This window comes from Triticum aestivum, chromosome 5B (assembly GCF_018294505.1).
Source record: "Triticum aestivum cultivar Chinese Spring chromosome 5B, IWGSC CS RefSeq v2.1, whole genome shotgun sequence".
Classification (NCBI taxonomy): Eukaryota; Viridiplantae; Streptophyta; class Magnoliopsida; order Poales; family Poaceae; genus Triticum; species Triticum aestivum.
This window is the reverse complement of record NC_057807.1, coordinates 165,140,574-165,165,085: the sequence shown is the minus strand read 5'-3', so window position 1 is coordinate 165,165,085 and position 24,512 is coordinate 165,140,574. Positions and strand designations below refer to the sequence as shown.

General features: G+C 44.8%; 1 protein-coding gene across 4 annotated transcripts in view; it reads right to left on the bottom strand.

Annotated features, from left to right (window-relative positions):
- LOC123110922 (ubiquitin C-terminal hydrolase 12) overlaps positions 1 to 23,883 on the bottom strand; it is a 27,750-nt gene extending 3,867 nt beyond the window's left edge. Inside the window, exons 1-29 of one of the 4 annotated variants that reach the window (XM_044531566.1) lie at positions 23,578 to 23,883; positions 23,360 to 23,435; positions 23,066 to 23,216; positions 22,803 to 22,960; positions 21,448 to 21,713; positions 21,137 to 21,355; positions 20,963 to 21,071; positions 20,763 to 20,878; positions 18,510 to 18,608; positions 15,466 to 15,575; positions 15,085 to 15,159; positions 13,600 to 13,678; positions 13,336 to 13,482; positions 13,170 to 13,250; positions 12,960 to 13,079; positions 11,471 to 11,593; positions 10,820 to 10,897; positions 10,624 to 10,712; positions 10,440 to 10,548; positions 10,186 to 10,254; positions 9,977 to 10,087; positions 3,634 to 3,689; positions 3,369 to 3,546; positions 3,162 to 3,263; positions 3,011 to 3,082; positions 2,784 to 2,849; positions 2,592 to 2,657; positions 2,397 to 2,480; positions 2,167 to 2,283 (exon numbers count right to left, since the gene is read on the bottom strand). In XM_044531566.1, the coding sequence (XP_044387501.1) occupies positions 2,167 to 2,283; positions 2,397 to 2,480; positions 2,592 to 2,657; positions 2,784 to 2,849; positions 3,011 to 3,082; positions 3,162 to 3,263; positions 3,369 to 3,546; positions 3,634 to 3,689; positions 9,977 to 10,087; positions 10,186 to 10,254; positions 10,440 to 10,548; positions 10,624 to 10,712; positions 10,820 to 10,897; positions 11,471 to 11,593; positions 12,960 to 13,079; positions 13,170 to 13,250; positions 13,336 to 13,482; positions 13,600 to 13,678; positions 15,085 to 15,159; positions 15,466 to 15,575; positions 18,510 to 18,608; positions 20,763 to 20,878; positions 20,963 to 21,071; positions 21,137 to 21,355; positions 21,448 to 21,713; positions 22,803 to 22,960; positions 23,066 to 23,216; positions 23,360 to 23,435; positions 23,578 to 23,607 (3,156 nt within the window). In that variant the 5' untranslated portion in view covers positions 23,608 to 23,883. Of the gene's footprint in view, positions 1 to 2,166; positions 2,284 to 2,396; positions 2,481 to 2,591; positions 2,658 to 2,783; positions 2,850 to 3,010; positions 3,083 to 3,161; positions 3,264 to 3,368; positions 3,547 to 3,633; positions 3,690 to 9,976; positions 10,088 to 10,185; positions 10,255 to 10,439; positions 10,713 to 10,819; positions 10,898 to 11,470; positions 11,594 to 12,959; positions 13,080 to 13,169; positions 13,251 to 13,335; positions 13,483 to 13,599; positions 13,679 to 15,084; positions 15,160 to 15,465; positions 15,576 to 18,509; positions 18,609 to 20,762; positions 20,879 to 20,962; positions 21,072 to 21,136; positions 21,356 to 21,447; positions 21,714 to 22,802; positions 22,961 to 23,065; positions 23,217 to 23,359; positions 23,436 to 23,577 lie in introns of all 4 variants that reach the window. The other 3 variants (XM_044531568.1, XM_044531567.1, XM_044531565.1) reach the window with 3 other exon arrangements.
- Between the last annotated feature and the right edge of the window lie 629 nt (positions 23,884 to 24,512).

The following is a 24,512-nucleotide window of genomic DNA, read 5'->3' as shown; positions in this document are numbered from 1 at the left end:
GCCCCCCACCCCCTACCCCCGCCATAGCCGCCGCCATTTTCTCGGCTACCTCGCTATCCAGCCCGGCCGCCGGATTTGAGCGCATCCGGCTGCGGGAGGCTGCACCTTGCCATGTATTGGTTGGGTACCGGACCGCACGCCCCGGCAACGCCTCCACGCCACATGCAGGTATTAACTCCGCCTCTAGCCGCTCGGATCTATCCCGTTGGCGGTTCGCCGGCAAAGACACGCCGGGCCGTCGTCCGGGCTCGGTGCTGGCCCAGCAATTCGTCGGCTCACCCTTGCCGCTCATAAAGTGCGACGACTGCCCGTGGCAGGTCGTTCACTGCGTATCTACAACGCCGGAACATCCCGGATGGGTGTTCAACAAGTGCAAAAATGATGGGGTACATTCTTGTTCATCGGTTGTGCTCCCGGATTCGGCGCATTTTCGATAGTTCTTTGCTTACACTCAAATTTGTGTGTAGGATGGATGCAGGTTTTGGCATTGGGAAGAAGAATACATCGATCTATTGATAGGACGAAAATTGATAGATGTTCGTGCACTCGTTGCAAGGATAGAGGCTAGAGATGAGACTAGATGCGAAGCAACGTCTACTTCTTTAGAATCGAAGAAGAAAGTATGCAAGATCGAGAAGCCGCAGATCAACAATGAAGGCATCGAGAAGATACTAATCCAACTTGTGGGAGCAGTTATGAAAGTTGAATATCTTTTAAAATGTCTAATTGTAGTTCTTGTTTTCTTTGGTCTTGCTACTCTAGTCGAGAATTGGTGAATGTACTCCAATGTATCAAAATGTCGTTGATGAAGTAAAAGAAATGTGACCAAAAAAATGTATACATACGGGCACTAGCCGGCCGTGGAGGACCAGATGTGTCCGCACGTTGGGCGCACGGCCAGCGCATCCATGAAAACGGCCGACGCCGCCCCATTTCCCTACCCAACGGACAAAATCCGTACAAAATGGACGTCCGTTCGGGGTCGTGCGTTGGAGTTGGCCTAAATAATCCGTGAAATGGGGCGCAAGGAAGTGGTTGGATAGTCATGGCCCGCATTTAGTCAGTTCGGCTGACTTGTTCGGCTAATTGATGAGATAATAACATAATAGTAGGAAAGAAGTGGTAGTCTGTTTACCTGTACATAGCTGGCCCTGTAAATGAAGGACCTAGTATGCAACTTGCATCGACCAATAAATAAACCAAAAAAATGCCCCAATAGTTCAGAGCCTCTTTGGACAGGAATGTGCCCTGACATATTGGTGCTTTTCAGAAATATTGTATTCCCATATCCGAATTGGTCCTATACCGATACATGCGTCCATATCGGTGCATCGTATTTTGGAGTATTTTATTCTCCTTCCCCTGTTCCTAGTCTATATGTTTAAATGTCCCTCTCCAAGTGCCCAAGCCAAGAATTAGAGATAAATATGACTAAATGATCTGTAAAATGGGGCAAGGAAGTGGTTGAAGAGTCATAGTCATGGCCCGCATTTAGTCGGTTCGGCTGACTAGTTCGGCTAAGTGTCCAGTGTATTAATTGGTGAGATAATAACATAATAGTAGGAAAGAAGTGGCCATCTGTTTACCAGTACATAGCTGGTCCTGTAAATAAAGGACCTCGTATGTAACTTTGCATCAACCAATAAATAAACCAAAAAAATGCCCCAATAGCCCTGACGTACGTCCGAGGGGGACCTCATTACACTCTTGTGTTCTGACCACCAACCCCCATCTCCAACTATACTCTCAGCTTCCATACACACGAACCAACAAAAGATAACCACCTGAGAACATAGTAGGGATAGAAATGGATCGCACACGGTAAAGTGGAGAAAGGTGTATTCCTACTTTTGTACAAGACACATAGAAGATTATTGTCTGGATAACAGATGTACACAAACATTTTCTGACAACTTATTTCAATTTAAATACCATTAAGGATCTTGATTGGGGGTGTAGGTAATATTTTGACACTTCAACTCCACGCTCATATCCTCAACAGACATGGGTTGGAAATACCAGAAACGTCTGGAAATTTTGGGTATGCAGAACTGGAGCAACAGACATACTAAATCCAACAAACCTTCTCTATCTATACCAAAGCAATACATGCAGGCAGAATAGCTCATTCCAAACAGATTATTAGGATATGCAAATATGGATTACCTTGGCGAATTCTTCATTGGGAACTCGGAGTTTTTTCTGCACACGGTCCATTACCTCTGCAGCAGTCTCACCTTCACGGATGACCAGCAAAAAGGGATCTCCAAAATTCTGAATCTGCTGTTGGTCATGATAACAATCTCAGGTTATATTGGTCCAGCATATCGGTAGCTACTCCATGCAACACACATAGACTAGTATCTTTCAAGGTAGAAATATGGAAAGTGTGGTACCTGGTTCTGATTAGGATCTTTCATGAAATGATAGACGTGAATCAACCGATCCTGTGCAGTGAGATTCTTCTCCTCCTCTGGAATCTGTTTCAGTAGAAACAATGTAGTGCAAGACAAAGGACATAAAAAATTTGCACATAACTAGTATGTCAACAGGTCAGCATCATCAAACAAAACAGAGATTATGCCACGAACCTCCTCAGCACGTAGTGTCCAGTACTGATCATTTATGTTCTCTATCTTCTCATGAGGTGGAAATATCTGTAGATAGAGGTAAGATTATTTTATTCAGTGATGCCAAAAGAACGTCGAAAGAGTATGCCCGGATGTACAGAAGCACTGTGTATAAAATGCACCATCTCCATTTGCAAATAAACATACACGGACCTTATAAATCTTGTGGTAGAAAACTTCAAGCAAGCGGAGCTCAGCATCAGGATTGGATAGTTCAACCTGTTGAGCATACAACCACGAGATAAAGGGTTAGAGTAGCTACTCAATAGATACCAGCCATGGGTTACATTTGCATCTAGTCAGGCTATCCAATTCTAGCTTCAGCTCCAAACAGAAGAAAAAAAGGACTGAATAATCTGAAATGGTAGATGAGTGCTAACCTTGGTCTTCAAGTCAGTGATCACATCACTGATGGTGCTATTTTTCGAAAGCCTGATGCTGTGAATTACAACCTAGCAGATCATTTGTATTAATGATGCGGCAACTGAAGATGGAGATAAGAACATGTACCAAGCACTCAGGCAAACAAACCTCATCTTTCGTTGCATGGTGAAATGCAACTTTAAGTGTTTTTAAACACTGCAATTCTGGCAGTGGAATGTCCAAGACTTCATAATACAGTATGTCAGAAGTCTGAAAGGAACGTAGGCAGAAAATTAGTATGAAATCGGTTCGTGTTACATCTTTTAAATAATAAACTGGCCTTCATGAATAAACAAAAGAAAGAACAAGCTAAACCTGATTATAATGGACAAGCATATCCAATAGATGCTCTACTCCACGATATCTGATGGGCTGTGGTTTAGGTTGCTGAGAATAGCAATTGTGAGACGTAAGCCGAACTTTTGATGGATCATCCAATCCAAGTTGGCGTGCAACTCTCTCAACAACATCATCATAAGTATGAAGCTTCGACCTAAGTGAAGAAAACTATTATATCTTTTCAAGTTGACTAAAAAGAAATATGTAAGTACAAAATTGGGAATGATTTGTGACCCCTCACAATTCCAAACAAAATTCCTCCTCCTTTGGTTTCTCCAGACACCGGAAGTGCACAACCTATGGTACCCAAAATAAATATTTATCTCAGTAATAGTAAACAAGACCCTGGGGAAAAAAGAAGAACAGTGAACAAGTTTAGCTGCAAACAGAAAAAAGAAGTTATGTATTGCACGTCTGCGATCTAACTAACATAAGGTATCAACTAAACCTGGGCATTCTTTGGGCCGGGTCGGGTTTCAGGCCAGGCTTGCAAAGTTGACCCTCAACAACCAAGTCTGGGCGCCCAAATCCCGGATATTGTAAGTACAAGCCCAAGCCCCGCCCAAGCAAAAGCCTGAAACCCGAGGCCCAGTCCAAAAGCCCGAGAGCACTACTTGGACAGTAGAAAAAATTCCAGGTGGTACATACTATGAACATAATATAATCTCTGTGAAATTGGCAAAAAGAAAATGAACATCAAACAACGACACAGATACAAGTTGTACAGATCATTTGAGCTCCAAACATACAAGCACCATACACCATACGGCCATACACATCCAGCAATACACCACGGTGGCCTAGTACAATCGGCAATCTCTTCTGGATCAACTTGATATAGCAGCCAGCAGACCATGGCCAGCGGGACGAACCGCCGGCGCAGGGGAGCAACTGACAATGGGAGGACACCGCAGCAGGGGAGAAGGGGCTGTTGGAATTATTGGGCTTTTAGCCCATTTTACTATTTCCAATAATTCCTAGGAACTCCCAGAAGCCCACATGCCCATTCATTCATGACAGTGTGGAAAGTTTAGTCCCACCCCGGTTGTGCAGGATGTGTTGGACCAACATATAAGGTTGGTTCCTTCACACACACGCGCGCTCTCCTCTGCCGCCCGCCTCGCCTCGCACACGCGTCGCGTTTCGTGATTGAGCTAAGCCACACTAGGACCTATGCCACATGTACGTGCTGCCTTATTTTTGTCATGTAGGAAATAAGTTGAAATGTTTTTTTACTAGTGGAAATCCAAACTAACGTGGACTGTTCCTCTCCCTGTAGTGGATCAGTTTTTGTTTTCTTTGTCTCCCTGGTGGAGCCATTTCACTTTGGTCTACAAGAGGTCGCTCCTCTAATGTAGATGCAGCCATTTGACACCACACCTATGCCTCCTACTCCCTCCGTTCCTACATATAAGACCTTTTAGATATTCCAATATGGACTAAATACGGAGCAAAATGAGTGAATCTATACTCTAAAATACGACTATATACATCCGTATGTAGTCCACATTAGAATATCTAAAAGGTCATATATTTGGAAACGGAGGGAGTAGTTCCAAAGCCTTGTGCCTGCGACTTTCTCACTCCGCTTCATGGCGTGCACCATGAAGTGCAGGCCTCTGAAACCACAACTCTTGTGATCCTGCACGGGAGAGGGGCGATCAAGTTTTCGAGGAGCGCTCTTGCGCGATTGCTGGATTCTTCTTCAACATGGCTGCACCCAAGTTCTTCCCCAACAACTACTTCCCCGACGTCAACACGACATAACTACTGATATGAACGACTCTTCTTCCATTTCACTGTATATGTTCTTATCCCTTTTGTTAGGGATTATGTTTGGACTATTGGCACTACAATTGATCTGGACATGTTACTTTCATCAAATGTCTACCATGTGTAGTACTTTTGTTCGTTCGATCATCATGTTTAATATGTTCGTCATTGTTCGACGAGATTTTGATCATGATTAATATGGTTCATCATTGTTCAGCAAGATTTTGTACATATTACGTGCAAATAAGAATAAATAAATAAAGTGCATACAAGTTCAACACACTTGTTTGCGGCATCCATCACATTCGTGAATGTGTGGTGTTTCTACACATCAGTAATTCAGTATACATGCATGGCACACCATGGCCAGATATACATGTGAAGTAGTACTGGTATATACGTACATATACCAAATGGCCAAGTGATACGGAGGCAAATGACCACATATTTGTGCATGCCCGATCGATCAGGGGTTGTGGTGCACCGCATGCTTAGTTGCGTACATGCGCATCACAACTTAATGACCAGCCGGATAAGCATGAAGGAAGAGATAAGGATGACCCTCACAAGTACATACTTATCTTATCTGCTCCAAGAAAATTGCAACCATGAGGTCTCACCTGCGCCCTACCCTCTGCCTATAAATACTAGAGCAGAACGATTAGCGGGGGAGGATAAGAGATACACGGAGGGAGGAGAGGGGGGAGGAGCCTGCGGAAAAGGCCCTAGCACTCGGTGCACTCGCACACAATGCGGCCACGGGGCAGCAGATGGCGCCGTACGGCGACGAGCGACAGGCATGCGGCTTGAAACAGGCCCACGGTGCCTTTTTCCATCAGTGAGCACGCGGCATACAGAGGCAGCTAAGGAACACAGTGGCCGCGGACGACGCACTGACATCGGCATGGCACACGTGCCCGAACCAAAAGCAACCCATGGTTGTATGGCACCGCCGAGACAACACAAAGAGGAGGCAGCGGCATGGCACACACGAGCGAAGAACAGACGTTCAGAAAAGAAGCCCCGGTGCCATCTCCACAGCGTCGATGAGACCCTTAGTGGTAGCGACGTCAAGACTTGCATCAAGGCCGAGTCAATGCAGGAACCATGCACATTGATTAATATCTCTACTGTTCTCTTTAACTTCTTCATTAGGCAGATTAGGGATGCAAAGCCCATTAGCTGGACAGTGAAACATGCATCCAAGGAGGGGCATAAACACACAGCCGGGAGGCGTACACATACAGCCGAGAGCAGCGACACAGAGCACGCCCTAACAAATTGAAAAGCATGCATCCAAGGAGGGGCATACACACACAGCCGGGAGGCGTACCATACAGCCGAGAGCAGCGACACAGAGCATGTCCCAACAAATTGAAGACTGAACGAGCGTCCGCGCGCGTCCAAGGTGGCCGCGGACAACGCGCCGAGCCAAAGCACGCGCGCCAGCGACTAGGGCGTACATCCAGCCGGTGAAGCAGCACAGGCATCCACCAGGTGAACAAGCGTAGCTGCACACGCGCCGGGAGGAGGAGGCCGGTGTCAAGGCTCCACCACCATCTACCTCAACGAGGAGAAGAATGAAGTCACACACAGCGTCCATCTTTTTCAATGGAATGCCTGCCTATTTCTCCCATGCTATCTCTCTCATTTCAGCACATCCAACGAGCAAACGATGGGAATAGCAACAGAGACGATGGTGGGATTATCAAAGCTGGCCCATATGCAGCAGACTGCTAGCTCTGCCCTCAGACTACATCGCCAAATATGTATCATACGACGGTGCTGCCGGTGAGCGGTCCAACCTCGTCGTGGCCCTAACGGCCGAAGATAGTGGAGCTTCTCGTGTGCGGCCTGCCCGTCGATCTGTTCCTTGCGCGCATCCGTTAAGGCGACCATACATCCTTGGCGCGCATCCGTTAAGGCGGATATGAGCATTCGCTGCCTCCAGGCACATGCGTCCATAACGGATTATGGCCGCCTTAACGGATGCGCGCCAGGAACAGACCAACGGTGCACGTCTTCTCTCACCCACGCCCAGACGTACATCCACGAGCAGACCGGCAGTGCCTTCTCCCATCTAAACCAACATGCTACTTCTATGTCAACACAACTGCAGAGGCGATGCGTCAGGCGAGAGAGGACGAGGCAGCGAAGTACACCTCCACGGGGATGGCACTAGAACGTGGCTTCGTTACACCATGTTTCTTCCACTACATGCACATATATATTTTCAGGTACAAGATGTTGCCTGCATATCGACTTTACCATGTCGTCATCGACCGAGCTGCCACATGAGCCACCGCCATCACCAACCGCGACGCTCGACATATCAACAGTTCAACATCTATCTTCACCGTCCCGGGAGCTAGTTAGCTCATCGCACGGAACCGCGTCGGTGCCGTCGTCATCAACATTCAACTCGACGAAGAAGGTGACTATATCGACATGATGTTGCCATCTTCATCTACTTCACACCTGACGTGGACGTCAACTACATCGTCACACTACCATCAGTCTACACTGACTAGTTGTCATCTTTCTACATCAACTCCTCGTTTGGCGGGGACATTGTCTACATTGGCACGGCGTTATTCATCTACGTCAAATCTTCATCTAGTGAGGACGTCGTCTACATTGGCGTGCGCGAGACACCTACTTCGACATGATGTCGTCATATTCACCGGCGCGGACGACTGCACCCGTACGCCACCATTCTTCTACGTCAACCGCCTACACCAAGCAGAGGTCATTTGCCTAATTCTAACGCCCCGAGGTCTACATTGTCAAGCTTGCATTGTCGTCTTATCATCAAGCAACATCGCCACACGGCGAGGCTCAAGTCTACTTCAGCTTCTACATCAACACACCCCCAACATCGACCAAGCTCGAGGTGAAGCCACTTCACCAACATGTCTTTTTCCAATGAAGTAATCCATATCTTGCCGGGCACCGACGCGGCAAAGGCAAGCCACCATATCCGAAGCCTCTACGAGGCAGGCACCAGTAGACCGACCACCGATAAGGCGAAGGCCGCCCATCTGTTTGAGCTAGAGACAACTTCATCATCGAACATCCACAAAGCCGGAGGGATACTGCTAAGCATCGTCGGAGCAACGGATGCACCACTCCACCCTTCTTGTCCACCACATCATCACCATCCTCTACACCGAGCACTTGGAGAAGACAAGACTTGAAGACGACCACCATTGCAGCAGCTTAATCGGAGGTGGTCCGCGACTTTGACTCACGGACGTAATTAATCGGTTGCTCTCCAAGCCCCGTGAACCAGAACTTCACAATCGCCCAAGTCATCTCGGCCGTACTAGAGTGCGCATATGTAAAGGGGTGTTGTAATTTTGTTTCTCCAATGAGAGATCAATAAAGTGCATTGTTTCCCTATATTTATTTGTGTACTTAGTACACTGGCACACCAGCAATGTTTATTTCCCCTGGCGCATACAGAGATAATAATATAATAAGCACGTTATTTTTATTGTTTCTCGTGCCAAACAATCATGATTTATCTACCGCATTTCTGGAAAACCTAACGGAAAATTGCTCATATACTCAACAGAGGCCAATGGGAGAAGCCATTGCGCATGGAAGCATCGGCTAGTGGTAGGAGCACGTGGGGAGGATGGCAACGCACTCTGTGCAGCAATGCATGTGAGGCTAGCAGGAGCATGGTGGGGAGGATGGCGACCGCCGCCGCCCTCCGGTTGAGGCACAACTTCGTCGGCTTTCCTGTGTCCCCAGCGCCAAGACGTCGACCACCACTATTGTCTAGTTGAGGTGGTGAGGAGGACCGCCAAGGTGACCAAGGGGGACGCCGCTGCAAGGTTGGTTGTGTGGGGAGGGAGAACATTGTGCTCGGTAGTTTGGGGGAGAGGTGGTCCAGAACTCCAGATCTGGTGTGGAGGCTAGGGTTATGGGGGGGAGTGATGCAACAGAGGGAGATTTATATGGCTGCTGGGGACTAGGCTGGATCTAGATCTGAGGTAGTTCAGACCAGGTCGGGTTTATTTTGGGCTGAAAACCTGAGCCTGAGCCCGGCCCAAATTGTCTTTCAGGCTGCAGATTGAGGACTGAGCCTAGCTCGGGTGTCAACCCCAACTCAACCCAGCCTAGGCCCAGGCCGGGTCATCGGGCTGGGCGGCCCATGCCCATATTTAGTATGAACACACGGCACTTCTGTTTAGATACAAGTGCACAGCTAATGGATATACCATCATATTATTACAGAAAATGGATATATCATAAAGGGCAGCCCCAGTGCATGTAGCTCCCGCTTGCGCAGGGTCTGGGGAAGGGTCCGACCACTTTGGGTCTATTGTACGCAGCCTTTCCCTACATTTCTGTAAGAGGCTGTTTCCAGGACTTGAACCCGTGACCTCATGGTCACAAGGCAGCAGCTTTACCACTGCGCCAAGGCTCCCCTTCAGAAAATGGATATATCATAATATAGCAAAAATCTAAGAAATTATTGTAAGGAATATAGTGTCATGAAAACACCCTAAGGTCTATTGGGTCTCTAAAAGTTCTGTTCTGAAACTGTTTTGGTACTTCGACTTGGAGATTCAAGCTTACCATGAACACCCAACTCTTGCCCAACTAAGTAAATGGCTACATAGAGAAGAACATCATACCAGATTTACAAGAAGATTATAAGTACGTAAGTAGGTAATGGTAGAATAGAGTGGCGCAAAACAAATGAGTCAAGTTGAAAACACAACACTTGGTGCGGTAGAGTAGACTGGCCCAAAGCAAACGAGTCAAGTTGAAAATACTACACTTGTATCTGAGTATACCTGCCTATTATGAACATACTCCAAGAAAGAAGGAACATCTTTATAGCGCACTTGAGTATCGCCACCTGGTATAGATGGCTTTTGGAAACTGATTATGTCCCCATCTTCAAGCTAACACAAGAAAGAGTAAGTGGAGAATCAATGTTTATCTTTTATAACTACAGACCTGAAAGAAGTTTGTATCTGAAAACGAGTTTTTTTCCCCAAACCTGACTAGATCGGAAACTAAGTTTCTTGTCAATATGTTCACACATCACATTAGGCTCAAACTTAATTTCCTGCAGCATAACAATGATAAAAAGCTCAGAATATTCATATAGGGAAGATAAATACTATAGGTATATGCATGTATGCCACAAGATCATTAACTTCCATACAAGGTACCACAACGAAATGAGTACAAGAATGCATACATAGCAAGAGAAATAAAATATAGTTGTACATAACTGAATATTGCACTCACCTCATAAAGTTCGATTTCTTCATTTGGGGAAAATCCAGCCATTTCATTAAGTTTTGTCAGGATATCAGATGGCTTTCCCAAAGCCTTAACAAAAAGCCTACCAACAAAACTGTACAACAAAATGATGTCAGTGTCTGAGTCTTTTGTATCAAAAAAAGAAGTTGATCCTTGAGAGGAGATATACCGAAGCTCTTCCTTTTCAGGATTATAAAGCTTGAAGAAAAGTAAAATATCTTCCTTGCTCTTCTCGGGAGGACGAATTGGGCGCAAATCCTACACAGGTAACAATAAGACATGGTCAGGCATCTCTAATTTAATGATAAAATAGGCAAAATATATACACAAAAGAAACAATAAACTGAAACTGATTTATACGATACCAATCCTAGCTCTACTTCAAGAAATAGCTTCAGCTCAGCATTGTGTGCCTTGTTTGATACCTCCCTAAGTTGCCCCACCTGTGCAGCACGTGACAAGTAATGAGATACTATATTGTAATCACAACACAAATAAAATAGAACGGAAAGTAAAAAGGCCAAGGCATTATCCACCATCTTCAACCTAAACAGACCTGAAGGCCATACAAACTGCTCTGGTATAGGTATGAATTGTGATGAAAGAACATACAAAGAGCAACAAACATAGGAGCAATAAATCATACCTCAAAAAGTCATAGTGATTTACTGCACTGACACCTCATTTTAGCAATTCAACCGAATTGATGGATTATGAGATCAAATACACCAATGCACCACAATATACGTACTTGAGAGATGACCACAAACAGCCCTTACAGTAAGAAGTGTACAACTTTCCATTTAAGTTACCAACTTACCATCCAATTGCAACTTATGTGTGCTCGCAACTAACAGAACTATCAGATTAACCAATTTTGCATTGACATGACGGCAAGAGACCAGAAAGAATAAAAAAGGAAATATCGAGCAAATAACACCAAACAAATAGTTTTCCACCCATCAAAATAATTGAAAGGTTACAAGTTCAATCTTTCAAAACAGTTTATGACTCACTGATTGTGCTTCTTCATGAGGGGCCAGCGGACGATTGGGCCGGTATGTATGATTTTGCCTCTTAGCCCACAACCAGAAGCGCTGAGACTGTACCGGAATGCCGTATTCCTTCGCAACTTCCTCCTATCAAACAGCACATTTGGCAAAAGAAAATAAGAGATCCAAATGAACCAAAAACGTAACTGATTAAATTAATGTAGATTGCGTTAGAGAAATAGCAACTTGTATTCCCATGGGGCCATAGGCAGTATATATACATGTACAGGAAATACCCCCCACCCCAAAAAAAACTCATGGTGGATCGACAGCATGTTTGGAGAGACAAAAAGGCGTGTTGTGCTCTAGTTTGTGCCTTCGTGAAGAAATCCACCAACTATAACTCGAAAGGCACATGCTGAAGAGCAATCACCTGATCATGCACACAAAGGAAGCATCAACACCAATATGCTTGGTGAGCTCATGCTTCACAGGGTCGCACACAATACTGATAGCACATGTACTGTCAAACAAGAGAGGAGGAGGTGTGGTGATAGAAACACCAAAATCCTCAAGCAACCACCGTAGCCAAGTCATAAGAGACGGCGAGAGAGTACCACAACTCAGCCTCTGAACTCGAACAGGCTCTAGTATGTTTCTTTGTCTTCCAGGAAATGAGAGAAACTCCAAGAAAAACACAAGTAAAAAGGGACCGGCAATCTGAAGCATCACTAGCCCAAGTAGCATCCGAATAGGTCTGAAGACATAACGAACTAGAGCGTGGGAAGAAGAGACGACGAGAGAGTCCCACAAAGATATCGTAGAATACGAAGGAGGTGATTGTAGTGGACCGAAGTGGGAGCAGAGACGAACTGACGCATAATGTGAAGGGGGTAGAAAATATCGGGATGAGTCACAACTAGATAGACAAGACTCCCAACAAGATGACAGTAGCGCGTCGGTTCAGATATAGGCTCACCGTAAGAAGCACGGAGGTGGACGTTCATCTACATCGGGGTCTCAACAATGCGCTCATCAATAAGAGCAGCACGAGCAAGAAGATCACGGATTCATGGGTATAGTTCTCTTGGGAGATCAAGGAGCCATCAGAGATAGAAGAAACCTCAATCCCGGTAAAGCAGCCAAGAGGATCGAGATCAAACATAAGAAATTGCTCACTAAGACGAGCCTTCATAAAGGCAATGTACTCGAGAGTCATCGCTAGTGATGATCATGTAGTCGACATATAGAAGAAGTGGAGTCCGACCACGAGACGGAAGGTGGACAACAAGCGCGTAATCATGAGCACTCGCCGAAAGATCGTTTTTGCAAGGGCTTGAGCTTATGTTAAAAGTAGGCAAGTAAATCTTAGCGATGAAACCTTGTGGTAGACCACATGACTGTTGTAAGAGCTTTTCTTTCTATCTAATGCATATACATGCAATGGTTTGCATGTTCTCAAAAAAAAATAAACCTTGTGGTAGAAAATAGAACTATGCTTTAGAAATATTACCTTGAATGAATTAAAGGGTAATTGTTTCTGTATACGAAAATTACGGACTTTTTCATGGTCCACCAGATCAAAATATATATTCTTCCCAATCTGCTCCTTCAAATCTTCATCTCGAGCAACCTAAGGTTAATTTATTCCAAATAGAGAAATATTAAAAGGAGTGCACCAGTAGAGCTAACTGGTATGACTGACACTAGCAATTAACAAGACCTTTATGATGGTGTAGAGGTGAGCTTCAGCTTTTTCCTTTTTCTTGTGTTCTTTCTCTTCTTGTTCTTTCTTCAACCTTATCTGCAAAAGAACAATTGAACTGACTCACTAGTACAAAAGGAGTACACTATACTGACTAGAAAGAGAGGAGAATATAATGACTCACCCTCAAATGCTCAGCAATGTCCTTCTCATCAACATTACACATTATTTTCTCCTTGTCACTCTCACGAATATATACAAGCATGTAGGCATTTGAATACTTTGTGAACTTAAATGGGGTGTTATTGAAACCAGGGTTAACTTGAGGCAACTGTTCCCTCCAAAAGAAGACAAAAGAGAGACGAAGGTGTCATACACATAAAAGATGAGCGAAATCCCTAGAACCAACAGGTCATATACTGGATGAACTGTTGATAAAAAAAATTACCTCTTCCTCGCCCCCGTACTGCTCTTCAAGCGCTTTTTTAGTATCTTCTTTTGTTACTCGCTCATCATCAAATTTATACCTGAAACAAAAACAGAAAGAAAAAAAAATTAACACACGACATTTGCTGAACTGCTTTCAGGTGTACAGCAATCAGAGAGGAAACATAATGGTACGCAAAGGAACACAAAGTGGTTTGGTGTCACAGCTCGTTGAACATGTTACGGTGCAAGAAGGCTATTTAGCAGACTGCATGCAAGTAACTCTGTCAGAAGCCATCCTTCAGTTGCACTAAATACAAGATGCCGATGCAGCCAAAATACGAAATGTGAGCAGAAGCTAATTTGAATACTCAGCCAAAATAGAAAGTGTGCACAGAAGCTAATTCGAACACTGTATACCCATCTCAAACCCATGGAGAAGAAAGAAATGACGAGCGGGATCAGGGAGCTGCCAAGTGGGTCCTATTCATCAATGATAAGGGTGGTTAGACCATACTATTAAACTGAGTGTCATGTACTGAAGTTGTTCCTGGAGCAAATGAAATGGACTGAGTTTCTCCTATGTCTATCCTTTCTTTTTCTTCCTCGAGTTGGTGAAATTGGTCAAGAGGGGGAGAGCAGTAGCACATTAACTCATTTGGCTCATTTGACACAAGCCTCGACCTACACTGGTGATGTGCAGGTTGGTGCACCGACTCAAATCGGTAGCGCGCCTGCCAGTGTGCCGAGGTGGACAGCAGAGCAAGAGGAGCAGCTCAGGGCAACCAGATCAACCACTGACGGAACAACAGGATAGTGCTGATGTAATTTTCATCTCCTCTGATGGGGATCAGGCTGAAGGGTCAGGAGCTACAGAAGGGTCAACTGATGGGCAAATTGCTGAGGAGAACTACTCGAGCAACGGCAGAGATACCAGAGAAAAGGTATGGATTCGATGTCATTGATGTTGGAAACTATATTTCTATAAGCATTATCTCCAGCCTATAAAGCATCTGTTGCTTCTCTTCAGTCTGTCAATTCCTATGAGTTGAATGTTGAATCTTAAGTAATGTTTTCTAGAGTGTTCCAGCTATAAGTAGGTCAGATGTGAAGGCTTCCCAAAGCCCAACAAAAAGAGAGGTCTTCACCTCTAGTTTGTAACCAGGCTATGCACCCCACTACCTATAATAGAATTTGCTGTTCTTATCTTAAAATCTGGACTAGATCTTGTGCTCTAGGAGTTTTGGATTGAACTCCTGCTACCACATTGGCCTATTTCCGCCTCTAGAGCGATATCTAGTGCAACTTGTTCAAGTAGTTCCGTCCACACTTGTGATGTACACTTTGTAGCAGCAAGGTGGAGTTGCTCCTCCACAACCTTGTGCTGCTTCACACTATTTGGTGATGCGTAACAGCAGGAACAAAAATAAACAGTACCCAAAATAGTCTTTTCCTAAGGTACAAGTACTGAGATGCAAGGACAGATAACTCCAAAGATAAAACTCACCACTGGTCTGAGAGTGTAGGTCGTATGAAAGCGTAGTAGTGACCACCATGTACTCCTCCACTATGAACAAGAACACTGAATAAAAGCATGTGACGAACATTAGCACCAACAAAATACAGATCACATCTATCTGAGACTTATTGCAGTAACATTTAAACTCGTATGGAACTGTGACTATGAAAGTAAACTACAAAAGTAACAGGTAAATTTCCAAAGTACCATTTCAAACTGTTCTGCACAAAATAGTGATTTGTTTATTGGAATTAATAGTTTCTACATACATCATTATTGTTCATGGATGTTCCCTTTAGTATAATAAATCATTCAAAGAAATGACTGGACAACACAACGTGTACCAAAATGTCAGACAAAACCTATTACCTGTGAAGAGTGTAAAGGTTCCTAATACTTCTATCTGCATCTGGAGTAAGATATTTTCCATCATCCTTATCAAGATCGAGTTGTAGTGGGAACTCATAACGGTCATTAATCTGCAGAAGTAGGTGTTATTTTTATTAGCAACTCATAAGCATCCTTCCAAACATTTCTACAAACAGAAATGAGCAAACAATATTATTTTAATTACTTGGGCAACCAAAACGCAAACAGAAATCAAATGAACAAAAACAAAAAATGTTAATCAGAGAGGACTCCTAATGAAAGGTTACAAAGAGAACAAAATGGGTAAGTAACTTGTCGCCAATTTCATACAGAATGAAAGATAGGATGGCATGGATCTCACATTAAATGGTTTCAAATGTGATTGACTCTATGGGCTGTGCTCAAGGGTGTGTTTTGTTTGAGAACGAAGTGGAATGGAATGTCATGGTTCCATTCCACCAGAATGGGTTGGTTCCATTCCTGAGTTTGTTTGGGGATAAAATGTGGAATGTAATGGTTATATTTCAACGTTTGGTTGGAGAGTTGGAATGGAATGGATTCTGAGATTACCTCTCACATGCATATGTACAATATGAGCAATTAGAACCTTTTTTATGTTTAACAACAAATTATACAAAATACATTCCAATTTCACAATGATTTATCATCCACATATAATCTGATGTCTATGTAAAATTTATCATCACAACAACTATTAGAAGAATAGACAAGAAATCTTAATTAAGCACAAAATCTAGATCACACAAGTACTCATGACAGCAAAAATAAAAAAAGAATAGTGTTCCTTTTCCTGCCAGGCAGAGTGCTTCTTCCAACCTTACGTATGTTCTCCTCTCCCTTTCTCCGTTTTGATTTTTTTTTCCTCCTGTCGCTGGTTTTTTTCACCAATTTTCCTTGAAAATCGTCTTAATTGTCCGACCTTTTATTGACTTGCCAAATAAAATTATGTTTCCTTTGGTAAGCCAACAAATTCTTACCAAATAAGTGATTTTTATTTAGGTAGGTAAATCATGGGCAGGATTTTATAAACATTTATTTACACAATCACATTTATATGCGCAGGTAAATCACGGCTAAGGTACTAGAATATTTATATCCCCTTGCAACGCACAGGCAATTATCTAGTGGCAGCAAAATAAAATCATCAATCTCAACATAGAGCACACAGATCTAGCAGTAATCAAGCAATGCCAAAAAAAGGGAGCCCGGTGCACATAGCTCCCACTTGCGCAGGGTCCGGGGAAGGGTCGGACCACTTTGGTCTGTCACTAGATAATTGCCCGTGCATTGCAAGGACAGTGCCAAGCTAGAAAAAAAACAATCAGTTCACTCGATCCAGCTTTGCTGCTTGCCACCGCTCTGCTTGCTCTCTGCTAATTACGCTGATTGCCACCCCAGCTGCTCCCTGCCCAATGCTGCTGCTGCCCAGGTGTGGCCACCACCGGCCGGCTGGCTACTGCCCCTTTCGTCGCCGCCGGAAGACAGATAGGGAGACGAGCCAACCGCCACGCGATCTGATGCTGCTGCTGCTTGGCGCCGTTGCCTGCCCGCCATCCAAAGGACACAAGTGGAGGCCTACTCCCTGCTCGCTGTCTCGTCGTACCGCCACAGCACCTCGGATGAGCCATTCCTGGCTGCCGCCACCCCACCCCTGGTGAAGGAGAGACAGGTCTGCGCCATCCCGGCCACCGCCGTTGGAGGAGCTGACTTCAGGAGGGGCTGCTGCTAGGTGCTAGCCCGCCACCAGTCCTCTACCCGTCCCCGCCGCCGCCTATGCTCCGTGGTGCGGCGCTGCTAAAGAAATGAGAGAGAGAGAGAGAGAGGCGCAGTCGAGAGAGATAGGCTAGACACGTGAGAGCACACTAATCCACCAAGAACCATGTCATTCCGCCGATTTGGAGGAACCACTGCATTCCGCATCTGAGGGTTGTGTTCCCTTTTGAGGAATCGGTGTTCTTGCCCAACCAAACGCGGGAATAGGTGCCAACAATGGAACCGACCAGTTATATTCCACTTGATGCCACCAACAAAACACACCCCAAGATACAATTACATATTTGGATCCCCTTGTATCATGTATATTTTGACATTTGTGTTAAGATGACCCCATTGGCATTGGCATGAGAAAAAGTATGTACAGCAAAACAAGTACTCATTTGAACATCTAGAAAGTAAGCATGGAACTGCAAGCTGGATGTATTAGTGTGTTACAGCATGTAGGTCATGCTAGGATTCTACTACCAATTAGTGAATCCGGTTTCTACAGTCGTCCCTTGTATCATGTATATTTTGACATTTGTGTTAAGATGACCCCGTTGGCATTGGCATGAGAAAAAGTATGTACAGCAAAACAAGTACTCATTTGAATATCTAGAAAGTAAGCATGGAACTGCAAGCTGGATGAGTGTGTTACAGCATGTAGGTCATGCTAGGATTCTACTACCAATTAGTGAATCCGGTTTCTACAGTCGTCCCAATTAGAAATGGCTAATACACAAGACAAGAGGATGAGTTGTGAACTGTAATGACTACTTTCAGCCAGAAAGATATCCAAGTATCCCTGAAATGCTTATTGAAGCAGCATGGTACTAGGCTACCAGCGTCCACCTAAGTAAACCATCAGAATCATCTTTGTACCAAAATTCTATAAAGCAAACACCAGCTGTAACGGTGTGCTTAACATTTGCCTACTTCCCTGAGAAACCACCTGATTCTGCCAGAAAAAAAAAGTGCTCATACGATGATTCTAGCAAAGCTGGCACATTAAGCTTATTTCAATGCAATTACAAAATAAATCAGTCATATGTTCATGCACAAATAGGTTTAGTAGCCCCAAAGTAAGTGCAACAGGTGTATCGACACGACATTCTATGTTTCATCAATCTAATACACAAAAGTCCTTCATACCATATCCAAATGCACACCATGATGTCATGATAACCATTATTTTGTAGAATCTAACTCAAAAAGGTCCATCCTACAAAAGATGTCAATTAAAGGTAAAAGGGTAACCACAGTCCAACCTTAACCATTGTGTCTCGCATGTAATCATATTCGAAACGCTTCAGTTGAAGTTGCAAAACAGGAGGGAAATCAAGAAAGAGTACGCCCTTTCTTGCATCCTGCAAAAAAGATTGACTGCAATTCAGGTGCCAAGGAAACAAAAACAGAAAATCAGAAAAATATAACCATTACACCAATTTCCTTCATTAAACAGAAAGGAACGGTTCCATCAATGCAGCTTTCCTGAATCTCTTACACCCCGTTCGGATGTTGATATTGAGGCCCAGATTTTGGCATTGGCATTAGACAGCCCGAATATCTTTGTTTTGATGGCCATGGTATTGACGCTCGGTATTGGCCCAAGATATTGGTCGGCCTGCTTTCCTTCCCCGTTTCTAGTATAAAGAAATCAGAGGCTCCTACCTCGACTTCGCTCTGAATTCGGGGATCGAGCGCCCACTTACCGGTTCGTTCGCCCATGCTCCTGGAAAACGAAGAAGCAGCGCGCGGAAGGAGGGGATGAAGGGCGGCGGTGCGGCGCACATCGAGCTCCCCAGCGGCGCGGGTGCCTCTCCTTCCCTCTTCCTCCGGCACAGGTGTGCCTCTCCGGCTTTCTCATTCCCGCACAGGCACCTCCGGGCGCAGGCTCAAAACCCGCTCCCCCCACCCCGCCTCCTATGCACAAGCACTACAGCGGCCGCCTCCTTGCCTCCCATGGCGATGGCTGCATCTCTCCCCGCCCCCCATGGCTGCTGCTGCTTCTCCATGGGCACTACCCCTAGGCCCCCATCTCAGGAAACCCTAGAATCTTATAATCCCTTCTGATTTCTATACAATGTTCATCCAAATAAGCAATTCCAATGTAGAGAATGACCATCCAAACAAGCTTCAGAATTGAGCCCCTTATGCGAATTCCAAGCGTCAATTTCGTGCACATCCAAACAATAGAATTCGGATTCAATGTCAATATCAAAGTCAAGCAGATTTGATATTGGGGCCAATTCAATACCATGGCCCTCAATATCAACATCCAAACAGAGCATTAGTAGAGAATTAAGGGTATGTTTGGTTCTATCCAATGCTTGCCCTACCAAATATTTGGCCAGCCAAATTTTTGGGTGACCTTTTGTTAGCCCCATATGTTGACCAGCGTTAGCAAGAAAAATGAACTAGCCATGACAAAAATATTCGTAAGGTAAGTTTTGGCCACCATCCAAGCATACCCTAACTGTTGTGGCATCTTAGAGTCCAGTTGTCTATCAAGCTTAGTCTAGAAGTATCTAGGGTGTGTGTGTGTGTGTCCTGGTAGAAGAATCTGTTTGTGGGAAGAGTCCAGTTATCTCCTAGAATAACCCAGCCTAGTCTAGAATTATCCAGGGTGTATATATCCTAGTAGAAGAGTCTGTGGGTAGAGTCCAGTTGTCTCTTAGATGGACCCAGCCTAGTCTAGAAGTATCCAGCGTGTGTTCAAGTACCTAAAGGGTCAATATAAGGATGTTTCCCCCTTGTAAGGAGGCAAGAAACGAAATGTCTAGGGTCAGTTTGGTTCATGTCCTCGCCCTCCTGCCTGGAATCTTGAGGGTGCCTGGTGTGGACGTGAGACGCTGGAGTGTTTTTGCCTGATGAGGCTCGCCTGGAGAAAACCTGTTTGGTTGGTGCCTGGCCGGGTGAAGCAGTAAACGTCCCATCAATGCATTCAATGGGCCTATTTTTTAATCTAATATCCACTCCAAACAGGCCCCTAGTTCCTGCCTATGCTTCTCTTCTACCCCTCTAAGTCTCCAATCTTTCGCCACTACCCTTCTACTGTACCACGGCGCCTACACTGTGACGGCCCACGCGTCCTCCGAGTATCCCACTCTACAACCTCTGTAGACAACGTCAGCTACAACACTAACACCTCTGTTATCCAAAATTACTATCAAGTAAACCATTTCTGTGTATTGACTAATGCAAGCAAAAAAACAGGGCAGCCCGGTGCACGTAGCTCCCGCTTGCGCAGGGTCCGGGGAAGGGTTCGACCACTTTGGTCTTTTGTACACAGCCTTTCCCTAAATTTCTGAAAGAGGGTGTTTCCAGGACTCAAACCTGTGACCTCATGATCACAAGGCCACATTAGAAACATTAGAAAGTAACCATTAATAGAGCAAGCAAAGGTACCCTGCCATTCATATGTACAATGTACCACACCAATATTCCAAAATATTTAACAACAAAGATAATGCAACTTAAGATTCAGGTTCAAAGCCATGATGAACATGATTTGTAGGAACCTGTAAGCCATGTTGTTCAGCCTGGTATTTGTTATCACCCTCTAGACGCTCCACTTCGACATATTTATCAAATGATGCATAAACATCACGACAACCTTTGACATCAAGTTGTAGATCTGCAAGGCCAGCATAAGTGACCATTAAATAATAGATGGATATAGCACATAAAATGCAAACACAATTCAAATTATAGGTCCTACCATAAAAGGACTCTTTTCTGTTAGATTTATAGTCAACATTAATGCACTCGATGTAATTAATGTGGTGGCCTTCAAATAGTTGTTCAATTGTTCCTTCCACAACAGTTCCCTGGGGAGAAAGCAAAGTTAATGACAAGTAATTGGCATAGAGGTAATTGTTAATATAACATCCACCTTCATTTTGTCTTCAAGTTTCTCGCATAGAACTCTATTGAGCTCTTGCACATCATGCTGCATGAAAGAATCATAGGTGTCCCACCCGAAAGATTTAGTCAACTCTTTTGTAGCTACACTATTGTCGCTATACTGGAGCTTGTAAAAAAGGCTCTGCAGGGCTAAAGGAATACTCCCAGATGGCATGTCATTCTCAGTAGTTGGCATGTGATATACAGCCTAAGAAGAAAATCAATGAATTGATTCAAAATTAGTTCAAAATTCAAACTCACAACAAAGCATGTGCAGTACGACAAAGCAAGGTCTCACACCTTCCGAAAGTAAGGTATATGATACAGGGTTTGCAGAAGAGAGTTCATATAACAGGTAGCACCCTGATTCTTGAGACCAACATAACCTGTTTCCTTTTTCGAGTCATAAGTCCAATAGTCAACCATTTTGCGAACAGCAACCTCAGCTTCAACAACAACAGTATCATTCACGAGATAGCCCCTACTTGGATCATAGAGCTCACTCAGAGGCATAAAAGATGTGAAACCCCAGTCACTTTCACGTGCATTAAACTGATGTTGAGTATCTGCCAAACATGGGACCAACATATAGCCTTAACCAGAGAAATTTTGCAGAAATATTTAAAAACTCACAATATCACCGAAGCACCGCTACTACCGAACTTCATTAGCTACCACATAAAATAACAAGCCCAAAGAGTCTTTGAAAGCATGAGGGCACAATCGAGTGCATGACATGGAACAAAACTAACAATCATTATACCATTACTAAATGCATGATAAAAAATATTGAAGGTTCAGGCTTCAAGCAACAATAACTGACCGAGAAGTACTAAAACAATATGACTGGAAATATAAGGATTTTTTCCTCGTGATAGAACATAATCTAATGTGCATTATAAAAAATATCAACTACTCCCTCCGATCCATAGTAAGTGTCGCAGTTTTGAACTAACCTTAGTTCAAAACTGCGACACTTATTATGGATCGGAGGGAGTAAGTTTCTCAAAAGAAAGAAAACGATCAACTGCAGATGTTGTGATTTGTGATTTACGGATAACTTAAAAGAAGTTTCATGAAATTAATTCCCAAACTGTTACCTGTATATATATAACAGTTTCAGCGCCACCAGTACCATAGAAATACAACGTCAAACTAGAGTCCACACAATAATTGAATTACTTTAACAATGCTGACCACTGACCAAGAACCCACAAAAAAGAGATGCACAGCTGAGAAACATCCAGCTCCCAGGTATAAAAGTTGAACGATCCTTAGACATTGAAGTAAAGACTAGACAAGGTTTATATCAAACTTTACAAGAAAGATGTCTGCTTTGCATGTGATACATCAGTTATGAATAGTGTATATCTTGATCTACAAGAATGTGCTCCATCTCACCAAAAGAAAGAAAAAAGGGGGTTGTGTGTTATCGAGCATCATTATTGCATGATAACCTAGGCATGTACCGTGCACGGCTTCAGTTGCACAGCCAAACGGATAACATGCGGCAGTACATGCACAGAATCTTAACTGATCAATGGGTTCATCCTGTTCCACGTTAGCTCAAGACTTCAAGGTTATATTCCCTTGAAACTTCCATGACGGATGGCTTAAAAAATATAATTACAGCATTAATCCAAGAAAAGCAATACCTTTGCGTGCTGTATACTTCTGATGGATCTGGTTTACAACGGCTAGGCTGAACTGAGCATACCGGCTCCATCCGTAAGGGAGGTTCCCCGAGTCTGCAACATCCAAGTACATCGAGAGATGGTCCACGTTATTTCCCTTGGGGAAAATTAGCACACGCCTACGTCCAAAACAAGCACATCCATCAGTACCTTCAACGTCCAACATCTCCCACATTAGACGCATTTTCACGGCGAATCAAAATGGCAAGTTGTCCAGAACTCACCATTTAAATCCACCAACGACAAACACATCCGAGTAGTGCTTCTTCCCGCTGACCCTGGTGAAGTTCTCTATCGTCCAGGTGAACCGGGAAGTCTGCGGGTCCTCGGGTGCTTGGCTCTCCGCCGTGTTCGTAGGCTCCGTCTGCGCCACCACTAGCAACGCCAACAAGAGCACCACCGAGACCAACACGCGTGCAAGATCAGTAAAAGGTCGAAATGCAAACACCCGGCAATCACACCACCGTGACAGACGGACAAGCACGCTGGGGGGTAAATCGCGAGGCTCTCAGTCTCACCTTCCATTGGCTGCGCGGCATCTGCGGCGGAGAGCTCCTGGTGTGGCACCAGCATCTCATCGTCCTCCTGCTGCTGCTGAGAGGGGCACGGAGGAGGAGGGTTCAGATCCGGGAGGTGCGCGTAAACCCATGGAGAAAGAGGAGACCCCCGATCGGAACGGAGCAGTCGGGCGAGAGGAGCCGGGGAGATCAGGCGAGTGAGGAGATAGGGCACGTACCTCGAGAGGGGAAGGGGTCATCATAGTCATGGAGCCGTCGTCGCTGGCGGCGGTGGCCGGTGATGGGGTAGCGATCCGGGAGGCGGCTGCCGCGCGCGACCAGGCAGCGGCGGCGGGCGGCGGGCGGCGTGAGGCGGCGGACGGGGAGGAGCTTGGGGAAATGGTCGAGGGGATTTCCCGGGTCCAGCAGGTCACAGCAAGAGGGGATGACAAATTCTAAATTTTCACGTCATGCTCCCTTGGGCTGTCAGCGAGGCGAAGCTCGAAGCCGAACGCTTGGATCTGACCAGAGGGAGTGTCGTCGCGCCCGGAGCACATCGCGTGCTAGACCGAAGACAACCATGCCAACTGATCCACAACAACTAATGATACCTATGCAATGCTTCTTTCTTTTTTTACGAGAATAACTTCCAATCTACTCCCTCCCATTTCAAATAGATGACACAACTTTGTACTAACTTTGACCCAACTTTATAATAACATTGTATTAAAGTTAGTATAAAGTTGGGTCATCTATTTTGGAACGGAGGGAGTATTCATCAACTGTTAAAGGTAGTATAAAGAACACCAGAAATAAAAAATACATCTAGGTCCGTAGATCACCTAGCGACGACTACTGGCACTGGAGCAAACCAAAGGCGTGCCGCCGTCTTCGCCCCTCCCTCGTCGGAGCCGGGGCAATCCTTGTTGTAGTAGACAGTTAGAAAGTCGTCGTGCTAAGGCCCCATAGGACCAACGCGCCAGAATAGCAAACGTTGTCGATGAAGAGAAGCGTAGATCGGAAGGATCAAACCTGTAGACACACGAACACAGAAGAGCGAAGACAAGATCCACGTGGATCCACCGAAGACAAACGTCGATCGAATCCCGCGAGATCCGTCGGAGACAAACCTCCACACGCCCTCCGGTGATGTTAGAAACACCACCAGAATAGG